At 36.1% G+C, this 26,030-nt stretch overlaps 1 protein-coding gene across 2 annotated transcripts in view; it reads right to left on the reverse strand.

Moving 5' to 3' along the window:
- Positions 1–26,030, reverse strand: part of SV2C (synaptic vesicle glycoprotein 2C) — a 109,806-nt gene that overhangs the window by 18,379 nt on the left and 65,397 nt on the right. For both annotated transcript variants that reach the window (XM_063181259.1, XM_063181260.1), the window contains exons 5-12: positions 13,172–13,305; positions 12,927–13,016; positions 8,528–8,638; positions 6,696–6,784; positions 6,177–6,341; positions 3,326–3,459; positions 1,752–1,955; positions 710–869 (exon numbers count right to left, since the gene is read on the reverse strand). In XM_063181259.1, the coding sequence (XP_063037329.1) occupies positions 710–869; positions 1,752–1,955; positions 3,326–3,459; positions 6,177–6,341; positions 6,696–6,784; positions 8,528–8,638; positions 12,927–13,016; positions 13,172–13,305 (1,087 nt within the window). The remainder of the gene's footprint in view (positions 1–709; positions 870–1,751; positions 1,956–3,325; positions 3,460–6,176; positions 6,342–6,695; positions 6,785–8,527; positions 8,639–12,926; positions 13,017–13,171; positions 13,306–26,030) is intronic.

The raw sequence follows: 26,030 nt of genomic DNA on the forward strand, positions 1-26,030 counted from the left end.
AGCTTTTACATTTTTGCACTCCCCTTACAACAGAGTATGACTCAACAGTTCTTCCTTCAGTCCATTAAGTGGCGTAAGGTCAGGATTAAAAAGTGCCCTGTATCCAAAAAAAGCCCCAAACTATGTTATCTAGCAGCAATGCAGGATTTGAAAATTGTCCTGAGATTTCCTGCAAGAACCCTGAAGAGTCAAGAGCAGTGCCCAAGGTAATTTTTACCCACCTAGTGTACACTCCTAGTGGCCCTGCATACAAATTCACGGTAGACTGATCAGCAGCACAGCGTGGTTCAGACAGTGATTTTTATCATGATTCCCACCACTTCACAGTCAACAGACAAATGCAGCTGTATTTCTGGTTTGGACCAACTACTGCCCTTTTATACAGTTAAACTACAGGAAACTCAAAGATACTCCATTATTGTTTTCAGAAATACTAACTGTGTTTTAAATGAGAGTAGCTGTTAGACCTTCTGCTTTCAAATGAAACTACATTTATGGTATTTTCCTGATTAGGAGATATTTAATGCAAATACATACTAAGTTGCTCAAAACCCCTCATTGTTTCCCTTCGCTTTTCATAGGACAAATTATTAATTTGGCCCTCTCAAAACACCACTAACTCCATAAGGCCCATATAAAATAATTTCTATTTGCCATTTCTGCTGGTACATAGTTTCAGTGAGTTTATGGGAGATGTAACTGCACATACCTTCTGTCTGTAGGATACAGCTCCACAGTAATAACATCTAGAGAGTTCCATGCTGAGATAGTGAGGCCATTGTAGAGGCACAGCATACCTATCATCATGGATTCGCTGGTCCCAAACCACAGGAAAAAACAGCTGATGCCAGAAAGAACCATGGAACCACCTAGGTACAAGGCAGGTGAAACAAACATGTAGTGGAGTTGTATATAAAGAATAACCTTTGTTTTGCCTTATATTTCTATGCACACAGTGTAGCTAAATAAGTGACCCAAATATTTGAGTTAAAAACCAGAGACCTCCTCCACTGGTAAGGCCAGACAGAAAGACAAATGTTGAAGAAAGGAGGTCACAGAAAAAGATATGACTTCTCACATACATCACAAAGCATTAAGTTGGAAGCCTCTTTGAATTCCCAAAGCAAGATGCCTGAGCAAAACTACTCCCATTATTCTTTGTTCATCATCTTTTGCTATTACATGAAACATGTTCATATATTATAATAAAAATGCTGTATTTATTTTCTTGTATTTATATAGAGATATTGTCCTAGAAAATAATGACAATGAACTACGACATAGTTATTTAAGGAAATTGAAAACAGATTTCTCATTGTAGACAATCAGCAGGAGATACCTTTCAACTGTGTTCCTATGCAAAATAGATGACAGACAAAGAACAGCTGATACTTTCCAGGAGCTGCTCCACTAGCTAAGGGTCACCTGTGCACACATTTCCTTCCTTTATATCAGCTGAAGCAGAGATAAACCAATGGTCATCAGTCTCCAAAATCTCATTCTAAATGCCTAGAATTTAGACCATGGTCTTGTAATATCTGTGGAAGAGCAACTACAGGTGGCCACAGGTCCCTTTTTTCCCTAGAGTTTCAAAACTGGGGGCTTTTAAAAATAGTATTTATGATGGCACATAAATGACAGCACATAAATGACAAATCCACAGAAAGAACGTTTTTCATTTCTCTAGCCAAATTCCTTGAAAAGGGGACATGTTACTTTTGATGTTCCCTGTACCAAAGTGAAGCCCCTACCTAGCATCGTTAACCGTCCTATTCTATCCATCAGGAGAGCCGACACAATATTTCCTGGTAACACTGCCAAAGTTCCCAGGAAATTAACAAAGTAGATCCAGTAGGCACTGTAGTCATCATCAAAAGAAATCTGGCATCCTGTCCTGACGTGAAAAAATGTGCAATTTATCAATTCACTGTCAACAAATTTATACTGCTCGAGATCTGTGGAAAGAAGAAAAAGAATAATTTCAGCTAACAGCCAACTCCATGTGCAACTTTTGATTAAAAGCATTTCAAATTCAAGCAAATGTAATGACAACTTGGAGCTTTCACAGCTTTGCAAAAAGGGCACTTAGTTGTTGCTGGTAATTTTGATAGTTTTTGTCTTACTAGAAAAATTTGCAAAGCTCTTGAAAAGGACCAACTAAAGCCTGGAATTAGGAAGTTATAGTACTGTATGTTACCCTGGCTGGACTGTATTTGGTTAAGGCCTTTCAGCACCAGCTGGTCTTGCATAAAATGTGCTAGGTATCTGCAAGTTTCTATGACTCAGTCTTTCTCAGTATCAGGCCTACTATTTCCTGATGAGACTGTCAATTGTGGTCATTTTGGTTTGACTTCCTTTAAGGAAATATTCCCGTGGAATTTAGTTTAAACTGATTTTTGTTTCTGAGAAGGCCTCATGGTCTTCAGCTTGTCCATAGATGAGTTACTCTACATAGTTGATTCTTCTGCCAATACCATTCCAGAGAACTATCCCTGAATTCCTTTTATTTTCCCATTCCTTTTGTCAGCCTTATAAACGTGAACCAAGAACACATTGGAGTCATTGCTTGCTCTGAAACCCAGGTCTGTTACTGTTATGACTGCTGTAGTTACAGGAAAGTGGGAAGAAGTGCCTCATCTTTTCAACAAGCTTAGTTGGCCATGTTCTACTTTCAGTTTTGTTTTATTAAACTGGAAAAAAAGGAAGTCTTCTGTTTAAACATATGAAAATATACAATACTTAGGATATTGGGAATTAATATAGACCAGGTAATTTGGATTCTATACTCCTGCCACAGCAAGCAGAGTGAACAAAGCATTTCACCAGACCCTTTTGCACTAAATAAAAATACACTAGTTAAAGCTACCAGTAAAATGGGAAATGCATTTTCTTCTCTCCAGACTGAATCTCTTCAGAGATGGTTGAAATCAAAGATGAAAAATAAATCACTTATTATGTGAATAAAATTAATAATTCATTTTCTGAGGCACTATTAGGCCTGCAGTATCTCTTGTGCAGTGAGATCCATTCACTTCTCTGTTGTAACAAGCTAGCTGTTTTTTATAAATTATTATTCATATTATTATTATTCATATTATTATTATTCATATTATTATCATTCATATTCATATTCATATTCTTCTTATTCTTCTTCTTCTTCTTCTTCTTCTTCTTATTATTATTATTATTATTATTATTATTATTATTATTATTATTATTATTTTACAAGAGGACTTCTTGTATGTCTTATTAGAAATCCAGAAATTGTAAATGTAAGATGAAAACATGCAGCTGACCAATGGGCATTTGAGGCTGTTTCTCATACCTGTGTTGTAGAAGGTGGTATTCACGAAAGTACAGTTCCTGAAGTATGTGTTCAGTGAGGTGATGTCTTCAAAAACACAGTTCTTAAAAAGTGAATCTTCAAAGGTTACTGATTTAAACTTCATCATAACAAACCTGCCCAATGCAAAGAATTGCTGTCAATTTACCTTCATAGTTTTGAAATAGCAACAGATGCAGCTTTTTAGATCTAAAAAACCTCAATCCCAGTAACAATGGTTCCTTTGATGCATTTTGCAGATGTGATTAATGATTAACTCATTCTAGAATACTATTGCTCAGAAGAATTAGCAAGACAAGTAACACCACGCAGTTACTGGCCCAAATTGGTAATATAATTTATTTGATAATATTTCTGTTGTTACTTGTCCTTAATCATCAATCAAAATCAATGTCAAGAAATTCAGGAGACAGCCTTGTAAAATCACAATTGCTAGTAATTTGACATTACATCTGGAAACAGGGAGATCATGCTTCAGCTATTCAGTCCCTGTGAATAAACAAACACTAGCTAATACCAACAAGCTGAAAATAAAGAATTTTTTAAAAGAAACTTGATTTGTCAGAAGAACACACTAGTTACTGGGTTAGGCTCAAATGCAAAACACACTGGTGTTAAAAATTGTTTTCACAAATGGCTATAACATGAATAAAAAGTTACATTGCCAGTTACACAGCTAGATATCTAACTGTAAGTATGTCATTAATTCTGTACCTGTGGATGCAATTATAATTATAATTACTATGTATATAAAACATAAAAAGTTTGCTATGTACATAAAACATAAAAAGGCAGCTTTTTTTATTTATGAACATCCTCCTTCCTACTGACTCTCATTTAACGGAGATTTTATCAAAATAAAAATAGAAAAATCAGTGACAAATTATATTACATACAGTGACTTTCTCCCCCAACGTCACTAGACTAAAACAATGCTTTTTTGAGTATGACTTTTTTAGTAAAATTCTACCAAATAACATGATCATGCTAACATAAGCAACCTTAACAAATATGTGGAATGGCATCATTATTTTTATGATGTCTTTTATTTCACACGACGGTGTGGAAAAAAAGGGCAGTTTTTTCTTCCAAACACAGATCCAAACTTATTCTAATCAAACCTAGTGTCACTAGCTAAGTATTATTCTTATAAGAAGAGTAATAGTAGGAATAGGAACACAAGAAATATGCTATCTACAAAGTAGTAGGAATTAAATTCTCTCATGAATAAATTTGTTGGAACCACATCTTTATGAAAAAGGAGAGAAAAAGCTAGTATTTATCACAGTAAGTGACTTACTAACTAATGAATTCTTTTTTTGTATTGGTCAGAAGAATTGTGTTTTCAGCCCATTAGTTTTAGTCACTATATAATTTCTCATTTGTGGACAGATTGATTAAAATCACGCTGGAGTTACTCCTTATCATTTTTCATACAGCACTTTCCATTCTAAAATGTAGACTAGTTCCAGAAGAGAACAAAGAAAATATAGTGACTAGATTAGTCAGTTAAAACAAAAATGACAGAACTACATGTTCTACATTCTTCTGATGCACTTTTTACCTTCGTACAGGAACTATGTGACTACATTAAAATTGGTGTCACGATGATTTGAATTAAAACCCAACAGAAAAGCAATGTATTAAAAAGACAGGTATTGATGGATCTTCTCATTAAGAAAGAACATGAAGGAAACAGTGAGATTGAAGGTGAGTAGGGTATTGAAACATTTATGAAGCAAGGATATCAAATGGGTTCATATTTCCTGGAAAATGTTTTGTGAATCCCAAATAAGTCTCAGAGGCATATTAAATTTGCACATTTGAAAGAGTACATTACTGATTTACCATAAATTAATGCTAGATTTAGTGTTTCACAAGAATATTCTGTTTAAATTGATAAAACCTCAGTTATAGACAGTTCTCTGATTTTAGGAGAACATCTACATTCTGGAAAGGAGTGGGACTTGGAAGCTATGGCTAGGTTGAAAATTAAATAACAGCTATTTTTTTCTTCAGTACATAAACCTTTGACTATGTCAAAACTCAAGCACTACTATTACTACTAAATAATCACAAAATCAATTTTATTCACTTAAATATAGATTTTCGTATGGAAATAATAATTACTTATTATCATGACTTCCAGCTGACCATTCACATGGTTGGTGTGTACATTTCTTAATAGAAACCAGATATCTAGACCAGCTGTGTTTAATTTTCCCCTAAGTTATCTAGTTATTTGTGAAGTCCCGATATAGCCTTAATATATTTGCCTTTGGCTAAAAAAATCGCAAAAGGCATTGCCAGGGTAGTGTTTCCCATTTCAGAGCTGTTCATCCTTTTAACTGGTTTACAGTAATGTTTAGCTTTCATTTTTCTGTGATAAAATCCTAACCTCCCAATGTTCAAATGTTCAGTCTGTTCACAGAAGTGTCTTTCATAAAAAAAAAAAAAAAAAAAAAGAAGCAGCAGCAGAGATGAAAGTACATCTTTGCCCAGCCCCCTACAATATACTGCATATGTTGGATCTGAAAACTTTTGAATCCCACTGTGAAAGGAAGTAAAACTGACGTAGGCTTTATGGTCTGTTTTGCAGGAAGATGAGGAAGCTGGGTTTGCATGGTGGATTCTCACACAGGAACCACAAGGGCATGTACATTTCTTCCCATGCTCATGAGTCACAAGAAATTTAGAACAGAAATAAATATTTACTAAAAGGTAACAAAACCATCTATCATTACCTCATGTTAAAAAATGGGTTATTAGGATGAGCTTTAAAACATGCATCTGTTTATTCCAACTAAGCCAAGATATTAGGAAACCTCTAGACCTGTCGTTGATGTATTCTCCATTGCTGTGAATCTGATTTTCCAGTGTGAAGTTGAAGACGAAATGTGAGACCTCCTCGTTGCGGAAATGTTTCACTCGGGATGCATACTCATCTGACTGCAGATGTTTAATGACATCAGGAAACCAGACAGATAAGCCATAGTAGCTGTGGAAAACCAGAAAAACTTCAGGCACCAATCTCACTCATTCAGAAATCTGTGCAAGGTGTGAATGAGCAGCTCCCTTGGACACTTATGTTACTGAGCTGTTGCTCCATCAGAATAAAATCCTCCATAATATAGAATTATTGAAAGATGCTGACGCCAGAAGATGTCAGTTTTTCAAAGAAGGTATTCCTGATGAGTCAGGTTTGCAACCAAGAACAGACTAAATGACAAACACAGCATTTTGTGGAAAGATCCTGAATAAAAATGATGATTATAGTGTCAGAAATTTACATGCAGATGATTTTTCTGTCTGTCAAGACTATAAAAAATGGTTTAATCTCAACCACTCTTACCCAAAAGACAGGGTGAACCACACAGCAGTAAGTTTGATTGTATTATCCTTCACTGGGTAGTTGAAGCATCTCATAAATGTCAACCAAATCTGTAAATCATTATGAAACACATTTATTTACATATCTTCATTTATTTTGAAGAGTTTTCTTAAAGGCTAGAAGATACTTCATTCTTATTTGCTTGCTTCTTCAGGGCATGAGAGAGAGCAAATCGGCTCTCTGGCCACACTTCTTTTAACGCAGCCCAGGATGTGATTTGCTTTCTCAGCTGCAAGAATATACTGTAGTCTCATATCAATTCTTTTTTGTAACCAGTGTGGACTATGTACAAAAATTCAACCTTATTCTGATCACCTCAAACTTTCTTCATCTCTAGACAGCTTCATTTTACTTTTTCAAATAAACCACGGATTGTCTCAGAAATGTTTTCTTCTCACTTCTCAGTATTACACAAACGATATTCCATAATTAGGGATACAATCACAGTTTGATATATTGTAACCTACTATGGCTAGAAACTGATGCCTGCACTATATGAGGAAAATGTGGGAGTACCACAGGGTCAAAGACAGTGCAGTGGAACTGACTGAGAATGGTGTTCTCATCTCTCTCCCTCTCTTCTTGAGGAGAGGAGAGGAGAGGAGAGGAGAGGAGAGGAGAGGAGAGGAGAGGAGAGGAGAGGAGAGGAGAGGAGAGGAGAGGAGAGGAGAGGAGAGGAGAGGAGAGGAGAGGAGAGGAGAGGAGAGGAGAGGAGAGGAGAGGAGAGGAGAGGAGAGGAGAGGAGAGGAGAGGAGAGGAGAGGAGAGGAGAGGAGAGGAGAGGAGAGGAGAGGAGAGGAGAGGAGAGGAGAGGCAGTCTGTTCTCAGAGGCCCCAATATATATCATGCAGTGATGACTCTGACCCAGGGTCTAGTCTAGTGATATAGGAAAGGATGTGATCCAACCAAGCTGCAGCTCCTTGAAAGCTGGTTTAGTAATATAATGGCCAATTATTATTTTAGTCTTCAAATGCCCCATTTTTGGCCAGTAGTTGTAAAAGTAGGAAGGTTTTGGAATTTTTTCTTTTCCCTGGGGAAAATGTGACTTTTTGTAACAAAGTAATTTTGTGACAAACCTTGGTTAACATTTCATCATAGTTCTAGAGAGCTTGAAATGACAGATTTTTAATAGCTGTGAAAAGTTTTGAACTTTTAAAAGATTAATTAATGAGGAATGTTCCAATTTTTGTTGCAAGGCTCAAAGATACTATGTAATTTTGGTTTACAGAAAAATTAACAAAAGGATAAGAAGCACAGTCCCAGCAAGCTTGTATTAAAATCTGAAATAGCTCTAGAATATTTTTCTGGTAAAACATTTGAAATACCTAAAAAATACATGCAGACACAATGCCTTACAAAGGCATTACGTACACAGTTTATTAATGAATAATTTTTATTTTTTATAATTTTTAACTAATGTAGCTGCCTTGTTTTCCTCCTGATAATTTTTCATCTACTCATGTGTCACCTCCTTCCATACGCATATATTGATCCACATTCTCAATACATAGTTATTTTGTGCTGTTTATGAATATCACCATGCAATTATTGGCCATCACTTCTGTGAGGACCCATGCAACATTTTCCTCCTCTGAAGCTGGGATAAAGCTCTATGATTCACCTGCACTTTTTCTGGGTCAGGAAACCAAAACCTTACACTGGTTCCTGATTCCCTCAGTTGCATGGAAAATGTAGCATTGCAGCTATCAACAGCAGGAGCTCAGCAAATCCATCTAATTTCAGAAAGTTAATTAAAAAGGTAATTACAGAATGAACAGAGATGTTGTTACTTACACCATACAGCTCTGTGCGGATTCTTACGAAACACCTCCTGTACCAAGTTCCAGTATCGCTCTCAATTTCTATGAGCTCATCTATCTGTTTAGGTGTTTTGATTCTGGTAACCTAGAAATAAAAACAGAACAAAAATCATGAACTGGCTACAGAGAAGTATTGGTGGGGTTTATTACACCCCATCTACTAAAAACGAGCAGATACTCAACCTGTGTCTACACTAGACATATTTTAGATTTAGGAAGGAATATTAACACATTGTAATGTCAAAGTCTTTATGGATGTAACAGTTTCAGAAAACTATGTTCAAGGCATGCAGGAAATACATTTCCTCTGGCTACAATAAGCTGTTGCTGTAATATTCTTCCAGAGAGTTGTTGCATATACCCCCAAAGCCACAAAGGATAAATCATTAATTTCATCCACCAGTTATCCATGCCCAGAATTTGCCTTCAAATTGCTTCTGACTTGCTATCACAACATTGTTGGAAGTAATTTGATTAAAGACACAACGATGAAAACAGAAGTATTCAAAATGTCACGAATTTGTAGTTGGACAACCTTTTATTATTTTGTTATTTTTTCTAGTGTTAAACAGAAATCTTAATGAAGAGAGAAGAAGTTAGGTAAAATTATCTGGAACCATGCATATTATTGCTGTTATGAACAATCATCTACTTATCTAAAGTGAAATGAGATAAAGAGACATCAGGGGAAAAATACTGAAAATTACCAGTGATGGAGAATGTAATGCATCCTACAAAGCTAATTTTTAATTTTACTGTCTTGTGTAGCAGAACCAGGATGTGGTTCTGCTACACAAGAGACTAAAAGTGGAAAAAAAAAAAAGGAAGCTAAAGGAAAAAAAAAAGAATTAAAGAAAAAAGGAAAATTAAAAGGCAGAACCATGGTCTTTCCAGACACAGGACCTGACAAACATATACTAATGTATGGTTTTTGTTTTAGTTTCTGCTCTGGTCCCAGCTTCATAATGATATCACAAAAGGCAGTGTATTCATCCACAATTTATTTTAAAAGAAGATGAGTCGAGAACAGAAAGAAAATTAATAGAATAGGCGAAAGGACTTACACAGAAGGAAGGAGAGATCAAGAGACTGCATGTTTGGTGTTTGGCTGCAATTTCAGAAGTTAGACATAGTTTCTGTTTCTCCTTAACAGAATGAGGACAACTGCTGCCCCCACCTCTAATGTATCACAGTGGATTACAGAACATCAGGGAATAGCAATATTGGTGATAAAGGTCAAGTTTTGAGCCCACTGCTTTTACAGATGTATGCTGTTTGAGATGCAACAGCAGCCTCATCCCATGAACAAGAACACAGAAAAGCCCACTAAGCAGCTTGAGGTATAACTACCCTCATTTCTGAAGTACTTCAGCTCGCTGTTTTGCCAGATCATGACTTTATCAAAAACCTGTAAACTTCTTGTAATGCCTCTTCCAATAATCATGTCCACATCACTGCACTCATCTCAAGCTTTTCTTAAACTGCTTTCAGGAAATATATTATACAAAAGACTGAGTCAAATCCTTAAAAATTATCTGGTGTCTCCTACATACAGAAATTCTTACATACCACTCCTCTGGGCAGAAAAGAAATGCCTTTTGGGGACAGCATTTTCACTGTACTGGGCACCTGACTCAGTTGGAGCTGTGGGGATTGAGGGAAACATATGTGTCCTGGGATCACTGTATGGGGCTGGGAAAAAATAGTTCCCTGGCCTTGGTGGCTCTTTAACATATGAAAAGTCCTATCGAATCAGGATAATAGTCCATCTGGAACATGCAAATTCAGCATGTCAGTGTATGAAGAATGAAAAAACATCCAAACCCAGAAAAGAAAACCTATTTTAATGGAAAAGATGCTTGTGTTTAAAAGCAATGGTTAGAAATATACCATGTTTTAAATTTTAAAAAATCAAGACTTGTTGCAAAGAGAAATATTTGCAAGAAAAGGAATCAATACATGGTAATTGAGGAGTGGATAAAATTTTGATTTTAAGGATGCATTTTGATTTGTTTTTTTAACTTAAATATTTAAACCAAGAGATTTAATGAATAGCTATTTTAAAAACCCAGGAAGATAATAAAGCATGTACATAAACGCCTAACTTTGGTAGTTCTGTGATTGAATATACTATCAAATTATTGATTTCTGTTTGTGTCACTGCTTTCAGGACAAATTCTTCATGGTATGAAGATCTACCCTCTAAATTAATTCAGGAACCAGAATATTCCATTTTGGATTAACTCTAAACTCAACTACTTGTCATTTGATGCCATCTCTTTCTAAAGACATGATGATAATCCCCTCAATAATGTGAGTAACAAGAATAAATGTAACCTGTGGGGAAAAAAAGCTTCAATAAAAAGATTAAACCAATATAATACAGGAAAATGCATAAAAGAAAATTGCACTAAAAGTATAGGTGTAATGGAGAAAAAGTTTCATTGTCTATAGAGTCAGAAAACCTAATATCAAAGTGTGTCTGATGTAACTAACAACATTAAGTGGAGGAAAATAGTAAAACATAAATCACAGAATGGCGTTGGATAAGCAAACGAGGAGTATAGAAAGTATGGGAATAAATTAGTGAGACAAAATGTCACAATATTTTGTGGACTAACAAAAAAAAAACCTAAAAAGATATGTCAAAAAAATATGCATAAGATCTTTGCTTTTTAGGTTTTATGAGATGAAGTGCTGATGTTGTACAAAAAGAAGAGAATGATGCATTTTCTAATCAATTTAATGCAAGCTAAAAATAGGGACTTCTATATATGTCTAACCTTGACACACAGAGCAGTATTTCTAGTCTCGACTTGATATATGGAGCAGAGTTTTCCTAATTCTCAAGGCAGAAGCTGGAAAAATTAATGGCTGACCAATTTACAAAAGTGACTGTAGATAAAGTGTCTCAGCGTCACATTTTAACAACCATAGAGACAAAGGCTTGTCAGATCACAAGAGCTGGAAACAACAAGCATGTGCTCTGCTTTGTTCTTGACAGCTGCTTTGGGACGTGATTACAACTACGTCAAAGTGACGTGAGAGGTTTATCCTTTCACCCACATTTTCTCCTAGCACATTTCTGTTCTTCTTCCATGTCCTTAAACCAATACTAAAGGGGGACAGGGTCAGCACTATGGCTGACTGTGAAATCAGTCAATGAATACCAATAGTAGCAGAAAAAAACCAAACCCTGGAGTCACCAGGAGCAGGCATATTCTGTCTGAAAGCTGCTCAGATCAGCAAGAGCCAATTGTGAAATTACACCATAGCTGTATGGTGCTAGGCAAATCCCTTTACTCATAAATTAAATCAGAAGATAAAATATTACATTAGGTGGGATTAGGGGTAGGTTACCAGTGTGCCAACAAATGTGGATTTAACATGGTAAATGTGCTAACTACCTTTCTTTCAAGTTAAATATAGGAATTCTTGAGCTTCTTTGTGGAAAGGTTTAAATGGAAGCAATGGAAACTACATTCAAGGCAGCAACAGCAAATCTCAGTGGAATATAAGTTATGTGGTCAGATGGTCGTTCCTCAAGACTGCCTGCAAATGCAGAACCTTTAAGAGGATTTCTTAATTGAGTTACATGTGTGTTAAAATAAGAAGAAAGCTTCTGGAAGAAGAACAACATCCCACACATGGCTCTGAGTGTGCACACACTGCCACAGCACTGCACAAGCTGGAAAGGCCAACTGGATTTCAAAGCAAGAAACTGCTGTTTGATACTTCCCTGTATCCAAGAAGACAAGATTGTTATGTATAGTCATCATAAACAACAAAAATGCCATAAAAAATTCTATTTTTTAATTGGCAATTTCTCCTCCAATAGAAACAACCCATCAATACTTTAAATAGTGTTTTATAATTAAGCCTCAACAAAATGAATTTGAGCCTCCCAGACATTCTGAGAATAGTAAATGTTTGAAATTACTATTTCATAGAAATGAACATGCAGTTTTTAAAACCATTGTGTTACCTGATAAGAATGGGGAAAAATTCCAAATCCTAAAGACACAACAGCTAACCAATTTTGACTACGTGTCTACTGTTTGTACTAAAGGTCAAAATTTAATAAATAAAACTCGGGTAGAATCTATTAACTATCTTGCTACAACAGATAAAATTATTATGCTGTGGCTTTACACATCCATGAATATCCTCCCCAAAGGCTGATTTCTTAGCAGACATTGTATATATAACAATTTCAGTAGGAATTCACAATACTTTTTATTTAGGTATTTAGAGTGCCAAAAATTGGCTTAGCCATTTAGAGAATTAATATTGATTGCTTAAGCTGTCCAGACCTCACCAGTCAGGAGGCTTTGCTGATGTGACAGGTGATTAGCTTTAAAAGCAATACTCACAGTGAAGACTTTCTCAGGCTGACCACGAGCACGCATGTTTGTGTCATGAATTTGCTTGAGTATCATCCAAGCTTCATCATGTTTTCCAACCTAAATGTTAGAACAAAACATTAAAGTGCAACATACATACAAATAGAGTTACTACCTATAGTCCCTGAATGATCTAAATGCCTATTTGGTAGAAGTCATGATATAAAACAGAAATAGTTTTCACTGGAATCTAGAAACCATTTGGGAAGTTATACCTCCAGCAGGAACCGTGGGCTTTCCGGCATAAAGGTGAGGGCAACCACAGAAGAGACACAAGGCAGAGCACAGACAATCACAAATACTCGCCAGCTGTGGAACTGGTAGGCAGAGCCCATGCTGAAACTCCATCCTGTGGAAGCAGAAATTCACAAAATGTAGACAAATAAGGAGTATCATATGTGTTATTCTATATATGTTGCTTCTTGTACATGCAAAATGATACCTGTATTTAAATGAAGCCTGACTGATATATTTCCACAAATACTGGCCACCTAAAAAGCAGTTTTACACTATGACTTTTAGCCTCTTGCATGTGACTAGTCATACTGGAAAGTGGTTGTATTATGGATGAAAAACTTTCTTGGTTTAGGGATGAAGACACTTCTTTCAATTCTCTTAACAAAATCTCTATTAAGGTAGTTATGTGAACCAAACAGGAACACTATCACCATGCATAGGAATATATATACAAAAAAATAGTTTTCTATTAACAATGGAAGTGAAAAGACTTAAAAAACTACACACAAATTACGTATTTTATGGAATTGTATAGCTGTTCTTAACATTAACTTTTTCTACAAAATTTATTTCATTACTCTTAATAAGAATCACCCATGTGAAACTGGAGGACCAGTAGTTCAGCTTTTTATTAAAATATCTGGTTGGTTGGTATATTATGACTGGACTATTGAAATGTTATAGTTATAAGAAAACTAAGAATTTATCCTAAGAAAGAGAAAAGTATTATTTGGTAAGTACCTGGCCTTTTAGTCTGGCTTCAGCAGAGCAGGAATTTTCAAATAAAATTTACAAGGGTAACTTATTAAGAGGTGAGTGGAAGATAAGAACAATGGCAAAGGACAGAAGAGGTTACTGAAAGAAAAATGAAGTCTTGGGTAATGAAAGGACTGTTACACTGGATTAATCTATTATTTGCTACCTGATTTTTCTAGGCAAAAGAGTTAGTTAAATCCTTCTGGATGTCAGTAAACAACATGCAGGACATAGTAACAAAAGGCCTATTAAATAGTTCTCCAAAGGAGGTATTTATGTGAGAAATATAAAGTGTGTTTTGGAGTGTAAAGATTCTATGCTGTGGATCACAAACACATTATTGGGAAAAAACTTCTTTCTCTATATTAATGTACTTACACATTACCACATGAAAAATACAGATTTTTTTTTTGCTCTGCAGCCATTTAGCACTGCCACCTTTATCTCAGGGAGAAAGGTATAAAATCTGTAAGAGTATTGACAATGATCTTGGAATCCCATGCCATTTTTCTCAAGTAAGGCTCCATATGGACATTACTGCTCAAAATATCCTTCCAACTGAACAAGGATGTCTAAAAATTAATGTTAAATTTTATTCAAAAATATAACCTGGAATTAAAATTTACAAATAAAATTGTAAACAAAACAAGGACATGAAAGTGTATTAGAATTCACTCTTTATTGATTTTTGGAAAATGTTAACATTTGATCTTATGGAATTTCAAGACTTAAATAATGTGGGTTGATTTTACATCTAAATTGTGAAGGAAAGGAAGTAAAGAAAGGTTTACACTGTGTTAATGAAGCAATTAGAGATCACAGCTGTGTTTTGGATATTGTGTACACATTTTGTTTTAATAATTAGAATATTCTACTTCATTACGTAATTTAAAGTATAGAACAAAATCACCTAATGCAAAATTATTTGGTGAAGTTATTTTTTGATCTGACAGTGAGCTGATCTGAATCTCGGGAAGCTGTGCAATTGCTAGTGTTGCAGGGAAGGCAGCACAGGGTAGGAGTTTCTTTCTTTCAGAACGTTCAGTATCAGCCAAGGTACTGGCTTTTGTTGTTACTAAAAACTGTTCCAGAAATACATGAAGCCACTGGAATAGTTAAGCCATCTGCCTTTCACAGCTCCAGTTTATGTTTTATGAGACTGAGCTGTACAAAGGAGAATTCTGCAGTAAATGAAATCAACCTGACTTTATACCTGTTATAAAGCAACAGCAACATCTTGTGCTCTGTAGCCAGTCCTGGAAAATGCTCTTGGTAATTTATTTTTAGTTGTCATTTATTAATATAAGTGAACCACACTACACTTAATTAAAAGCAATAAATGCGCTGTTCATTCTGCTGTCATTGTGACAACATACAAAACATCTTTTTTACTTCTCAAAATACCTGAGAGACATGGCAAGTGAAATGTTCATTATAGTTTTTATTCCTTTTGTTCCATCTTTTTCACTATGTACTGTATTAGCTGCTGCAATTTATCTTGTGATTTAATATATCTGCCGAATTAATAATAAAGAGGAATGTCATTATTATAAAAAACAATTTTAAGAAAAAAAGCTGGTGCTGCATAGAGCTTTCTGGAGGTTTTTCCTCCCATCTACTCCAGCACCAGCACTAGATCAGCAAAACAAACATGTATTTCAAATGCACAGCAAGTTTGGATTTATTTTTATATTTAACACATCCTTTTTCCCTAGGTCATAAGCTAATCTGGATAATGGAGCCATTAGAGCAGCTCTGAATTTAGCTCACAAAGTGGCTTTCATTCCCTTTGTATGCAAGTCTTGGAAGTAAATGAAATTGTGTTCTTGGCTGTAAGTCAATCTCCTTCTCCCCTGATTCATGGCAAAATAGCAAAGGCACAGCAGCACTACATGGCTGCATTCAGCGCACTGCTCAAAACTGGAGCCAACCTTCACCCCTGCTCCCTGGCTATGCTGTACTCAAGAGTCATTAATCTTGAGAACAGGAGCAAGTCACAATGTTTTATGAATTGCAAAACATTTGTCCTAAATGCATCTTGGCAGTAATGCACTCTAGAGCAACCCAAAACCTGGGAATGGCCTAATCTGAAGCTGCTGCAGGAATCTTTGTGCTAAATATTACCCTCCTGTTTTCCTGGCTGCTGGAAAAGGCCAAGTGAATCACAGACATGGCAATTACTGATTACAGAAACACAGGAGCACACAGTGGAGCAAAATCAAGCTGTACAAGATGCTAATTTGTAGCCAATCACCAATGTATGAGTTGAGCACAATGTCAACAAAATCTTGTCTCACAGAACAGCTTACTATCAGCCCCATAATATTAATATATCAAAAAGATATTATAAAATTCTTGCTCCAAAGGAAAGAAAAGATTATTTGTCATAGACTTCCTGAATATATACAGAGGGAAACCTGTCCACATTAAGATGAATTTTATGAATGTGTAACACTTGATAAACAGTAAGTACATTCAAGCACAAGGATCCTCTCCTACAATAGACATGTTACTAGAGAGCAGGTTTTTGGGGATGATTTGCTTAACTTTCCACACTAAGGGTTGCAAGGAACACCATAGATGTCTACAAACTCATATATGTTACACTAAATTGTAAAGTGGGCAATGAAAAACATGGGTGGCCACAAGCTCTGTATAAATACTGGCTGGCAAGGAGGCAGTTTATATACACCAGAGGAATGAAGTTGTGAACTCCTTTCTATGACACTAAAGTTGGCAAATATAATACAATCAAATACTGTGATTTTATGGCATGGTTAGCTAAAGACTGAGCATATTGACAATTTTTGTTCAGTATGAATAAGAGGAAATAATTTCATGGTAGTGTCATAAATTGCCAAAACCTGTTTTTTCATAGATTTCTGTCTTTTAGTAGATCAAAGGAGGGAGTAGATGCAGAACCATATTTAAAAATTACAGATGGGAGAGAAAGAGAACCAATGAATTTACATTAATTCATAGACTTCACAGATTCTTCCAAGGAATAATTTACATTATTTTATAGCTTTCCTTATTTCTGTTTTACCACACAACCTTTGGTCAGAAGTCAGCTTTCTAGCCCTCATTCTCAATGTTTTTGTTTGAAATATTTAGGGGAACTAAGAAGCATGATTGCTCTAAATTGTCACTTGGTGGCACTGTTACTGTACTCAATACAAATAAAGCTTAAAGTTACCAAGTTTAACTGTCAGTGTCATTTTGAGACCATATATTGTAGTGCTACTCATAAGAATTTAAAAAAACTGAAAAAGAGAAAAATTCAGGTAAATTTTGTAGCTGAGGAAAATCTGCTACACATTTTTACAAAACTGGATGAAAACCATGATTTTAAACAACTGCAGAAATGATATTTTCAGAACTCTTCAGTGTTGTACTACTGTGAAATTCCAGTAGCGCAAAGTAGAACACTTGTCTTTTCTGTGATTAAATTATTAATATCACATGGGAAAAGCAGTGTTATTTTTAGCCTGTATAGAGAGTTAGATACTCTACATATCTAGTCTCAGCAGGTCAGCAACTGGTAATTTCTGAAGAAGGAATTTGGAAATGAAATAGCTGAAGTGTGACAGGCCATGATGGAGGGAGCTGACACTTAAAACATGATGAGAAGGAACAAAGCATTTTCTAAAGACACATTTCCTCTGTCACAGAGGAAGGGGTTTGTAAGCACAGACCCAAGTCACTCCTCTGTGCTGACATTGACATTTATCTGAAGACATACAAAAATCAAGTCTCCAGCCACTCCTGTGGCAGTATTTTGTATTCCAACAATCCCCAGGACAGCTGCAAGAAGAATTGATCTTGCATAGAAAATAATTTGCTCTCAAATACTATTAAACCCATTCCTGCATAGCACTATAATCCAAGTGTAGTATCTCTGATCAGCCATATCAATAGTCCACTTTTTAAATTTCTCTAATACCTGCTGTAGAACTGCCCTGAATATTTTACTTTCCATTAAGGAGGATGCTTGTGTATCCTCATATCTCAAACAATGATATGGTATGATTATGTGCCCAAAATTTGAGTTTTAGTAATGATAAGTAAGGCTTTCACTTACACAGAAATGTAATAATAAATATAATAATGTATGAGGCCTGACAGGAAAAAAAGAACTCACAAAAATTCGTTTCAAATCAGAATATTTAAAAATGCTGGGGTGGAGGTAGATGTGCGGGGAAGGTAAGGGAGATGTGTAAGTTGCATATGGTTTGAAATGGTCTGTCTGAAATCTGACTTTCATTTGGCCTTGAAGTTTGGCTGTATTAAGATGCTGTGACTCACAGTGCAGTCAAGAAGATAATATTTAAAATGAAGAAGAGATGAACCTAATCATATAAGAGAATTAAAGCAATATCCCTAATAAGAGAGCTGCAGCTACCCAATAGTCTGGTCATGTTATCTATCTAATCTTGACAGAAGCTGGAAGTGGTAAGTGGTGTCTAATAACTGGTCTATTTATGGTTATGAAATCAGAATCTCTCTTGCCTCCCTAGTAGATAAATATTAAAACCTGTAGGGTCTTGAAGCAGGCTGTTGCTAGTAATGGGCCTGATGGGATGCCTGTATCTTGAGTTGAACAAAGGAAGCTATTCTTGCACTTCAATTTTCTTTACTGGGAAAATTTTACTTTAATTTTCTTTCCTGGGAAGGATATTTGGCCAACCAAATAAACAGAGACATGAATGTGACAAAATCACTCATTATCCATTCATGTTATGAAGCCTAACAAGGCAGAAGAGAAGCTGTACCGAACCAGAGAGCAAGGACTTGCAAACTAAATTGACCATTAAAAATTTTCTACATATTCACCCTATACATCCTCCTTCAGGGGACTATCCCAATTATTCAGAAGGTATAGCTGTTCCAATAGCTATGACAAACAATGGCAAAAGAGGAAAGAGCATTCACAAGAAACAGCTTATGGTATTTTCAGAAAATTTTTTTGCCTCTTCAGCCCTTTCTATATGACTGAGAAAGTATGATAGCAAGAGCATACGCTTACAGTTCACAGAGCAGAAAAAATTCCATTTTAACTAATATAAAAGTGCACAAAAACAAATTATCACCTCTATAGATAAACAGCAGATTAAAAATAAATAAAAAGCCCTTGACTTAGTACCGTTTGCAGGAAAAATTCTGTCTTGAATGGTAGTTGTAGGAATTATCTGACATCGAAACAATTGATAGAAGAGGAAGATTTCTCTGCCTCTTATGTTATCTTGCACAGAGGCATACATGTTTATGCCTTTTAGTTTGTCTCCAAGCCACCACCCTTCATAACATCACCCAATTATATGGCAAGTTTTTGGCAAGATGTAGTGTTTTATTGTGGTTTTCTGTAAATTTATATGATGCAAATAGTAATACTCAACCAGGTTAAATATTACTCAATGATGTAAGACCTCAGTGACACTGAAGACGTGTAAAAATAAGATAGTAATCAGAGTCAAAATACAGAGAATTTTGGAAGAGACTGTACTGTTAAAATCCCTAAAGAAAGACACTGACATCAAATGCAAAGCCAATATCCCATAAGAGGAGCAAGAAAATACAGACATCATGTATTGGGGTGATTTTACGATGATACTTTTCCCCCTAATCATCTGCTTTATGCCCAGAAATGGCTGCTGTAGTTTTAAGATGACCCCAGGAGTAGGGCTGGGAGCTTTGAGCTCCTGCTGGGTTTGGTTCAAATCTCCACTTTCGGTGTGCTGTGGGCAGAGTGGACTGGAATGCTACATTGGTCCTTTTGTTGGATTAGTTTTTCGCTAGCTTGAAGCAAGAAGGTTTGGGGTTTTTTTTCCCCTTCACCTGGATGCTGTACTGGGAATCCTCTTGGCAGCTTTTTTTGTGGTTTTTTAATGTTGTTTGGGGGATTTTTATAGTTTTGTTATGTTTTGTTTTGCTCCTTGAACTACTTTGGCTTTGAGTTGGGTTTTGTGGTTTTTTCAGTCCCTTAGAGGAGCTAGTGAGGGGTGCCATGAACCCCAGACCTCAGAGAAGCTGAACCAACATGAGAAAGGACACTAAAATCCACCAGTTTCGCCTGCTGCAAGGAAGAGACTAACAGCAGAACGGTTCCCATCTAGTCTGCTGTGCAAACTCCCGTTCCTCCCCTTCCCTGAGACAAGGAGGGCAGACACCATCTTTCCGTCCTCGCCACACAGTCTGGTCGGGACTGGAGTTAAGGTTTTGAAATTTCAGTGTCTTGCATTTATTCAATCCTTTTCTGTGCTTTTTTTCACTTTCACCCACTGGCATTCATTTTTCATTGGCAAAAGGCATTACAGGAGCCCTCCTCTTCAGATGGAACTCTCATTTCAGTGTGTTTTCTCCTAAATTTCTCTCCAAACTGAGACACATCAAATTTGTCCAAATCTTCTGCATGGTTTCTTGATATAACTGCACCTCCTTCCTAGGAGACTTAGGGTTGTTATCCAATACCTTTTTGACACAGGACATAGGTTTGGCTGATGTGTGATTACCCCACAGAATTTTGTGAGCCTTTCGTAGGTCGATCCCAACTTCAACTATTCATTGCACCCAATGACATGACTCTTCATGAAAATAAGGGCTAAGAGTAAAGCATTCCACTTAGAGGAAAGGAAAAAGGATGCCACTGATGAGGAGTGGAGACAGGTCTGCAATTCTGTACTTTGTTAACCTTGGCCACTGAGAAGTTTCCATTCTCAAGCAAGAAAGAAATAGTGGAAATGCACTTTGCTCAGATGTCATGCTGGTGTAATATCTCCAGCATCATACAGGACACAATTTTGCACCTTAGGAATTCTGAACACAATTGCAATGCAACTATCCTACAGGACTGGAAACCTGCCAAAAAAGCACTTCAATACAACATTGCAACATCTTGACTTTAATGATCACCATTAAGAGTTTTGCCTCTGTCCTATCATTTAACCAGACTTCAGACACTCATTACCAGGAATTGAGTCTGAGTAACTTCAACATGGTTTTATTCTGAATGAAAATACCATTAAAGTCCTTAAGAAGTGGGTATATGCTCACTTGTTAAGAGTTTTTGGTTAATTGGTTAACAAGCATAGATTTTGAAAGCTTGCTATGGCAAATCTCTAATTTTCTGCTTAGATGTTAGTGTTTCTAAAATAATCTACTTTGTACATTCTCAAAATAATTTTATTCTGCTCTACCCTATAGTTTATAAAATACAAATCAGGGCAAAATCTCTCCAGAAACTTAAGTGGATTACATACTCCTGAAATTTAAAATAAGAAATACTATGTAGCTATTTAAATTAAGTAAATATGCACATTACAGAAAGCTAAAAGGTTCTGAACTTCCCTTCTGTGCACTCATGGCCCTGATGGCTAAAGAGGCTGACCTGGAACAGAGGCTAGGCAGAGTTAAAGGACTAAAGTAGGTATTTATTAAAAAGCCTTCAAGGGATACACCTTGGGCAGCACAAGATCCCAGCTGGGGCTCTGCCCAAGATGGACCCAAGATGGACAACTGGTCATGAGTTTTCACACTTTTATAAGTTTAGGTCCAAAGCTCCAGGTTAGGAAGTCCCATCCTCCCAGACTGCTCTCCCCAGTTTGCTGTTGTTTGTGCCTTTTTGGGCCTGAAGCTACAACAGTGTTCTTGGTTCCCAGGCTGGAAAACGATTGTTTGTCTAACTGCCCTGTGAAGAGAACTTGCTAACACTTTATATGAAGTTCTGAGTCATTTACTAAGGCAGTACAGAAATCTGAAATATGAATGCTAAAACTTAAGGCACTGCTCAGAGTAAACTGCCCAAGTCTGCTAGAAATTAGTGTAGAAGAACACCGGTCAACTTTTGTCCAGGGTTCAGATGAAAAGAGCTCTGGTATGTAATCAAAAGCTCAAAAGTTTTATTTTACTTAAAATGTCTGCTTTTGTCACATTTCTGCATGCAAATATGATTTAGAAAATTTTCTCATTTTAGTTAAAGACCTAATATAAAGCTACATTACATGGCACCATTTGCAGTCCTACGGAAGCAAATACTTTTTTTACTGCTCTGATGGTCTTTTATATATACATTTTGAATCTTTCTAATGTCTTTGTAATCCCATTGACTTAGGGAAAAAAAAATTAGTGCTGGGATCGTTATAGTTCAGTGGTTCATATCCTTCCTGAATTTAATGACCACCAGACATTTTTCAACTGGATTTATAGAATACTACCTAGCTGACTAAGGCTAACTATGTAAGAAAGATTTATTTATCTTAACTTTTTGTGTCCATATGGCCTAGAAGCATTTTATGAAAACCAACTATCGAAAACCAGCAGTAGCTGAACTTTCTTAGCTTGACAACCAGATAAAAGTGAGCATAAATGTTGAAATGTATTTTTCAAGTATGAACAAGATCTACTTGATAATTACATTAAATTTACAATAGAGACTTAAAACTGTAAAGATGATGTTTTTTTAAGTACTCAGATACAAATAAATAAATAAAAAAGAATAAGCCAACAAGGGTTAATATGTAGCTGAAAATCTCATTACAAGGACTGTGGCACATAATTGATCTGACTGTTTGGCTGACTGAGTCAGTGGCCCCAGAGATTTATGTATTCAGGCATTTCTACAAAGTCCTGGCTTGGGTCTGGCTCTGTGCAGCTGTTCAATGAAGGCTCTTCACAATCTGCAAAACAAAGCGTAAAATCTGCCAGCCACAACACTGACAACATCACAACTTAGAGGCTTGTCAGTCTAAGAAAAGGTTATGTCAAGCTTTCCAGAGATGATGGTTCAAAGCGATGCAATTAATGTCAGAAGTGGAGGAAGACAGAATGTTAAGAGAGGCTGCTGTCAGGGCTTCAAACTAACACGGCCAATGTTGGCGCCAAGACTCTGCAACCAAATATCACTAAAATGTGCTTCAAACATTGTATGAACTTCATTTCTACGTAGCTTTAAATTTGTATTAAGTTTTTTACCTCCATTCTCCAACGTGTAGTTAGTAGTTCTCCACTACTTTATTTAAGAATTGAAAAATGGCTTTGTATTAATTTTGAGGCATCTGTTTGGACAGTGCCAAAGATTACAAAAAGAGTAAATCATTGAGAGCAAACAGAATCCACCTCTATAAGAAGACAATATAAAATTGTCAAATGCCCTGTGCAGTACCCATTATGACCAAAGTCTATAAGGAAACACTCATCTTCAATAGAATCCCTTCATATTGTTGACTTACCCATACACAAAATACAGATACAATGATATCTATGTATTCTTGTGTGGCGCCCTCCACCATCTATCCACTGCCATGAGATCACAAACGGTGCTATATTTGGAGTAATGAGTTGTTGCAGACACAACTAAAAGCAGCAGTTAGATGTGGAAACTAATTGAAAATGTAAGTGTTCCTGTCCTGCTCCAGGACTCCCAGTGATTTATGTGCATCTGGACTAAGGATATTTAAATAATGGGCTCATGGAAAAGAAGGAAAGAGAAGCAATTAATCAAAAAGGACAATCAGTAAAAGGCACAATGAAACACTGTAGCTTATGAAAAGAAAATGGGGCCTCCTTATCTAGCTTAACGTAGAAACAAAACATTAATTGAAATGCTGGAACAATATTTGAAGAATACCAAGAGGACATGTCTTTTATCAGTGATACACATTCCATCTTTTGTGTGCTGCTGCAATGTAACAACAGAATATCTCCGTAATTCAAGAAACTCTTTCAAAATTTATCTGTTATATTTATTTGTTTGAACAGTGTTGCAAGAAAATAGCTTATTTTCAATGAGCATATCAGTGCTGTGATTAAAGTATTATTTCCTTTTTTGCTATTTTGCTTGCCTCTTGTTTTCTCTTAAAAAAAATGAAAAGGAGTAATATCTTACCCCTGTGAGAGAGACATATAGACTAAGCAGGTAGTTTATGTCATCAAATTATTAGAGCCATCGTGCATTCTAGGAATTATCTTCTAATCTAACAGCAGTCAATTGAACAAGCCTGATCACATTTCTGGCCTTACTGTACAGGCTGTGGGGCCATTGTGTGAACAATGGGTCAGAAGTCTTGAATTCAAGCCTTGGTCAAACTTCCAACAAAATATTTTTTGCACGCTCAAATCAGTACTAATAATTGTCAGTCTATCATAGTGGCAGCAGGAGGTGCATTGTGCCTGTGAGCTGTCAGTCACAGTGTTTGAAATGCAATTACGAAGGAAACAATGAAAACACAATACATTAAGAAAACAGATAATTATTTTACATTCTTTCTTTTATACAGCTTCATTACTTCCTTGAGGGCCTAGAGTCATAAAGGAATCAAATGTTTGTATCAGACTGAACTACATAATGTTTCTGTGGGAAAATAAAACTACATAAAAGCCTTACCTTTATTGCATCTTTATCTGTATTTCCTTACTTTTTTATTAAATGGCAGTGCCACTTTCTTGAAACAACTAAGAGGGGGACCAAAACTTTCAATGCCTAAAATCAAATTGCCCCAATACTAAAAAAAACAATATCAACTCAAACAGCAAGGGAGGAACAGTGAGTAGTAGAAAGCAGCATTTCTTCACTTTGCCAGGACCAAAGCTGAGGAAATTGGGAATGGAAACCTCAGCCTAGAGCCTTCACTACGAAATCTTAATGCTTATCACTGCTCATTTTATACTGTTTTCCACTAACATCTTTGTAAGGTATAAAAACAGAGCTGTCTTGGAAATATTACGTGCACAAACACTGTAAGGAAGGTAGATCTGGTTTTGCCATATTTTTGAACAAGTTCCTCTCCTAAAAGTGTGATAGTCAGACACACTGGTAAGCCTGGATATTTGAATAGACCTCAATGGAATTACTTTCACTAAAGTAGGCATGATTGTCAAAAGTAACACAAAATATTTTCCTTTGAGAAAAAGTATGAACAAACTTCCTGAAAAAAGAATCCAATGTCATTTGCAATTGATTTTGTTAATTTTATTTTAAAGGCAACTAGACTGCAAATTGAAAAATTATATTCCAATTGTATATGCAATCCTTAGAAAGAATATATTATTAAAGTGAAAGGAAACTGTTACTAAAAGGAAAATCACTAAGTTCTTCAAAGCAGATAGCTCTGCAAGCCATAGAGATAATATGAAAGTATGGACGGCAAATTTATACTGTCATAATATGTTCCAGAGGAAATTAATGTATTTTTGTATATGCTTTATCTCATTATTTTTTCATCTGTTGTAGAACAGTCAAAAAAATCAAACACAGGTTTTTTGTGATTTAACATTAAAAATATTAACAGAGAAATCTCATCTGATTAGAATCTTCCTTGTTTCTAGACATGAAAAGCAAGGTTAATGTCTGACACTGCAGGTACTTCTGCTGGTAATCTGAACAGGTTTGTAAGGCAGCTTTATTAACCTGGATGTAAATTTCCTTAAATTATACTCAAGACCAATTTATTGTGGGAAACTGATTTCTCATTAAGAGTGAGGCTAAGAAGCTGACTATTTTATTGTCATAGGAATGATTGACTATTACTATAGTTTTTGTGGAAAATTGTGTTTATGGCATTGAACAATGATGTTTATGGCAACAGTCTGTTCACCTGTCTGTCAGTTTCTCCACCAGCATTCTTTAAAGCCATTAAGATACTTCAATGAAGTGTCACAGGAAGTAATAGTCCCAAAGACAGTCACATTCTCCAAAGCCTTGTGAAATATGCTGTCCAGGTAGAGAAGAGAGAGTCCAGTGGAAGATGAAGGAAAAGGCAGGAGATATCAGTGGTCCCTCATGGATGCTGAAGCCTACCTGGGTATGGGGAATGCAGCACAGCCGCTCAATCCATTGGCTTTGGCACTGGTCTGATCCAGGTCAAAATGAGTTTCTTTCTACCTGAGAGCAGCTAGGCCAGGGCTGTATTGCACCACGGACCATGGTGAGAGTGTGGATGACTGAATATTTATTCCAGAGTTCTGGGGGAAAGAAGGGGGAACTGCAGAGAGTGTAGCAGAAAGGGACCTAGAAAAAGCAAGGACAAACCAAAAGGACTGCTGAGGTGCCTTGTAAGCAACATAGGGGAAGAGAGGGCAGAAGGGAGT

Source organism: Melospiza melodia, chromosome Z (assembly GCF_035770615.1).
Source record: "Melospiza melodia melodia isolate bMelMel2 chromosome Z, bMelMel2.pri, whole genome shotgun sequence".
In the NCBI taxonomy this organism is placed as follows: Eukaryota; Metazoa; Chordata; class Aves; order Passeriformes; family Passerellidae; genus Melospiza; species Melospiza melodia.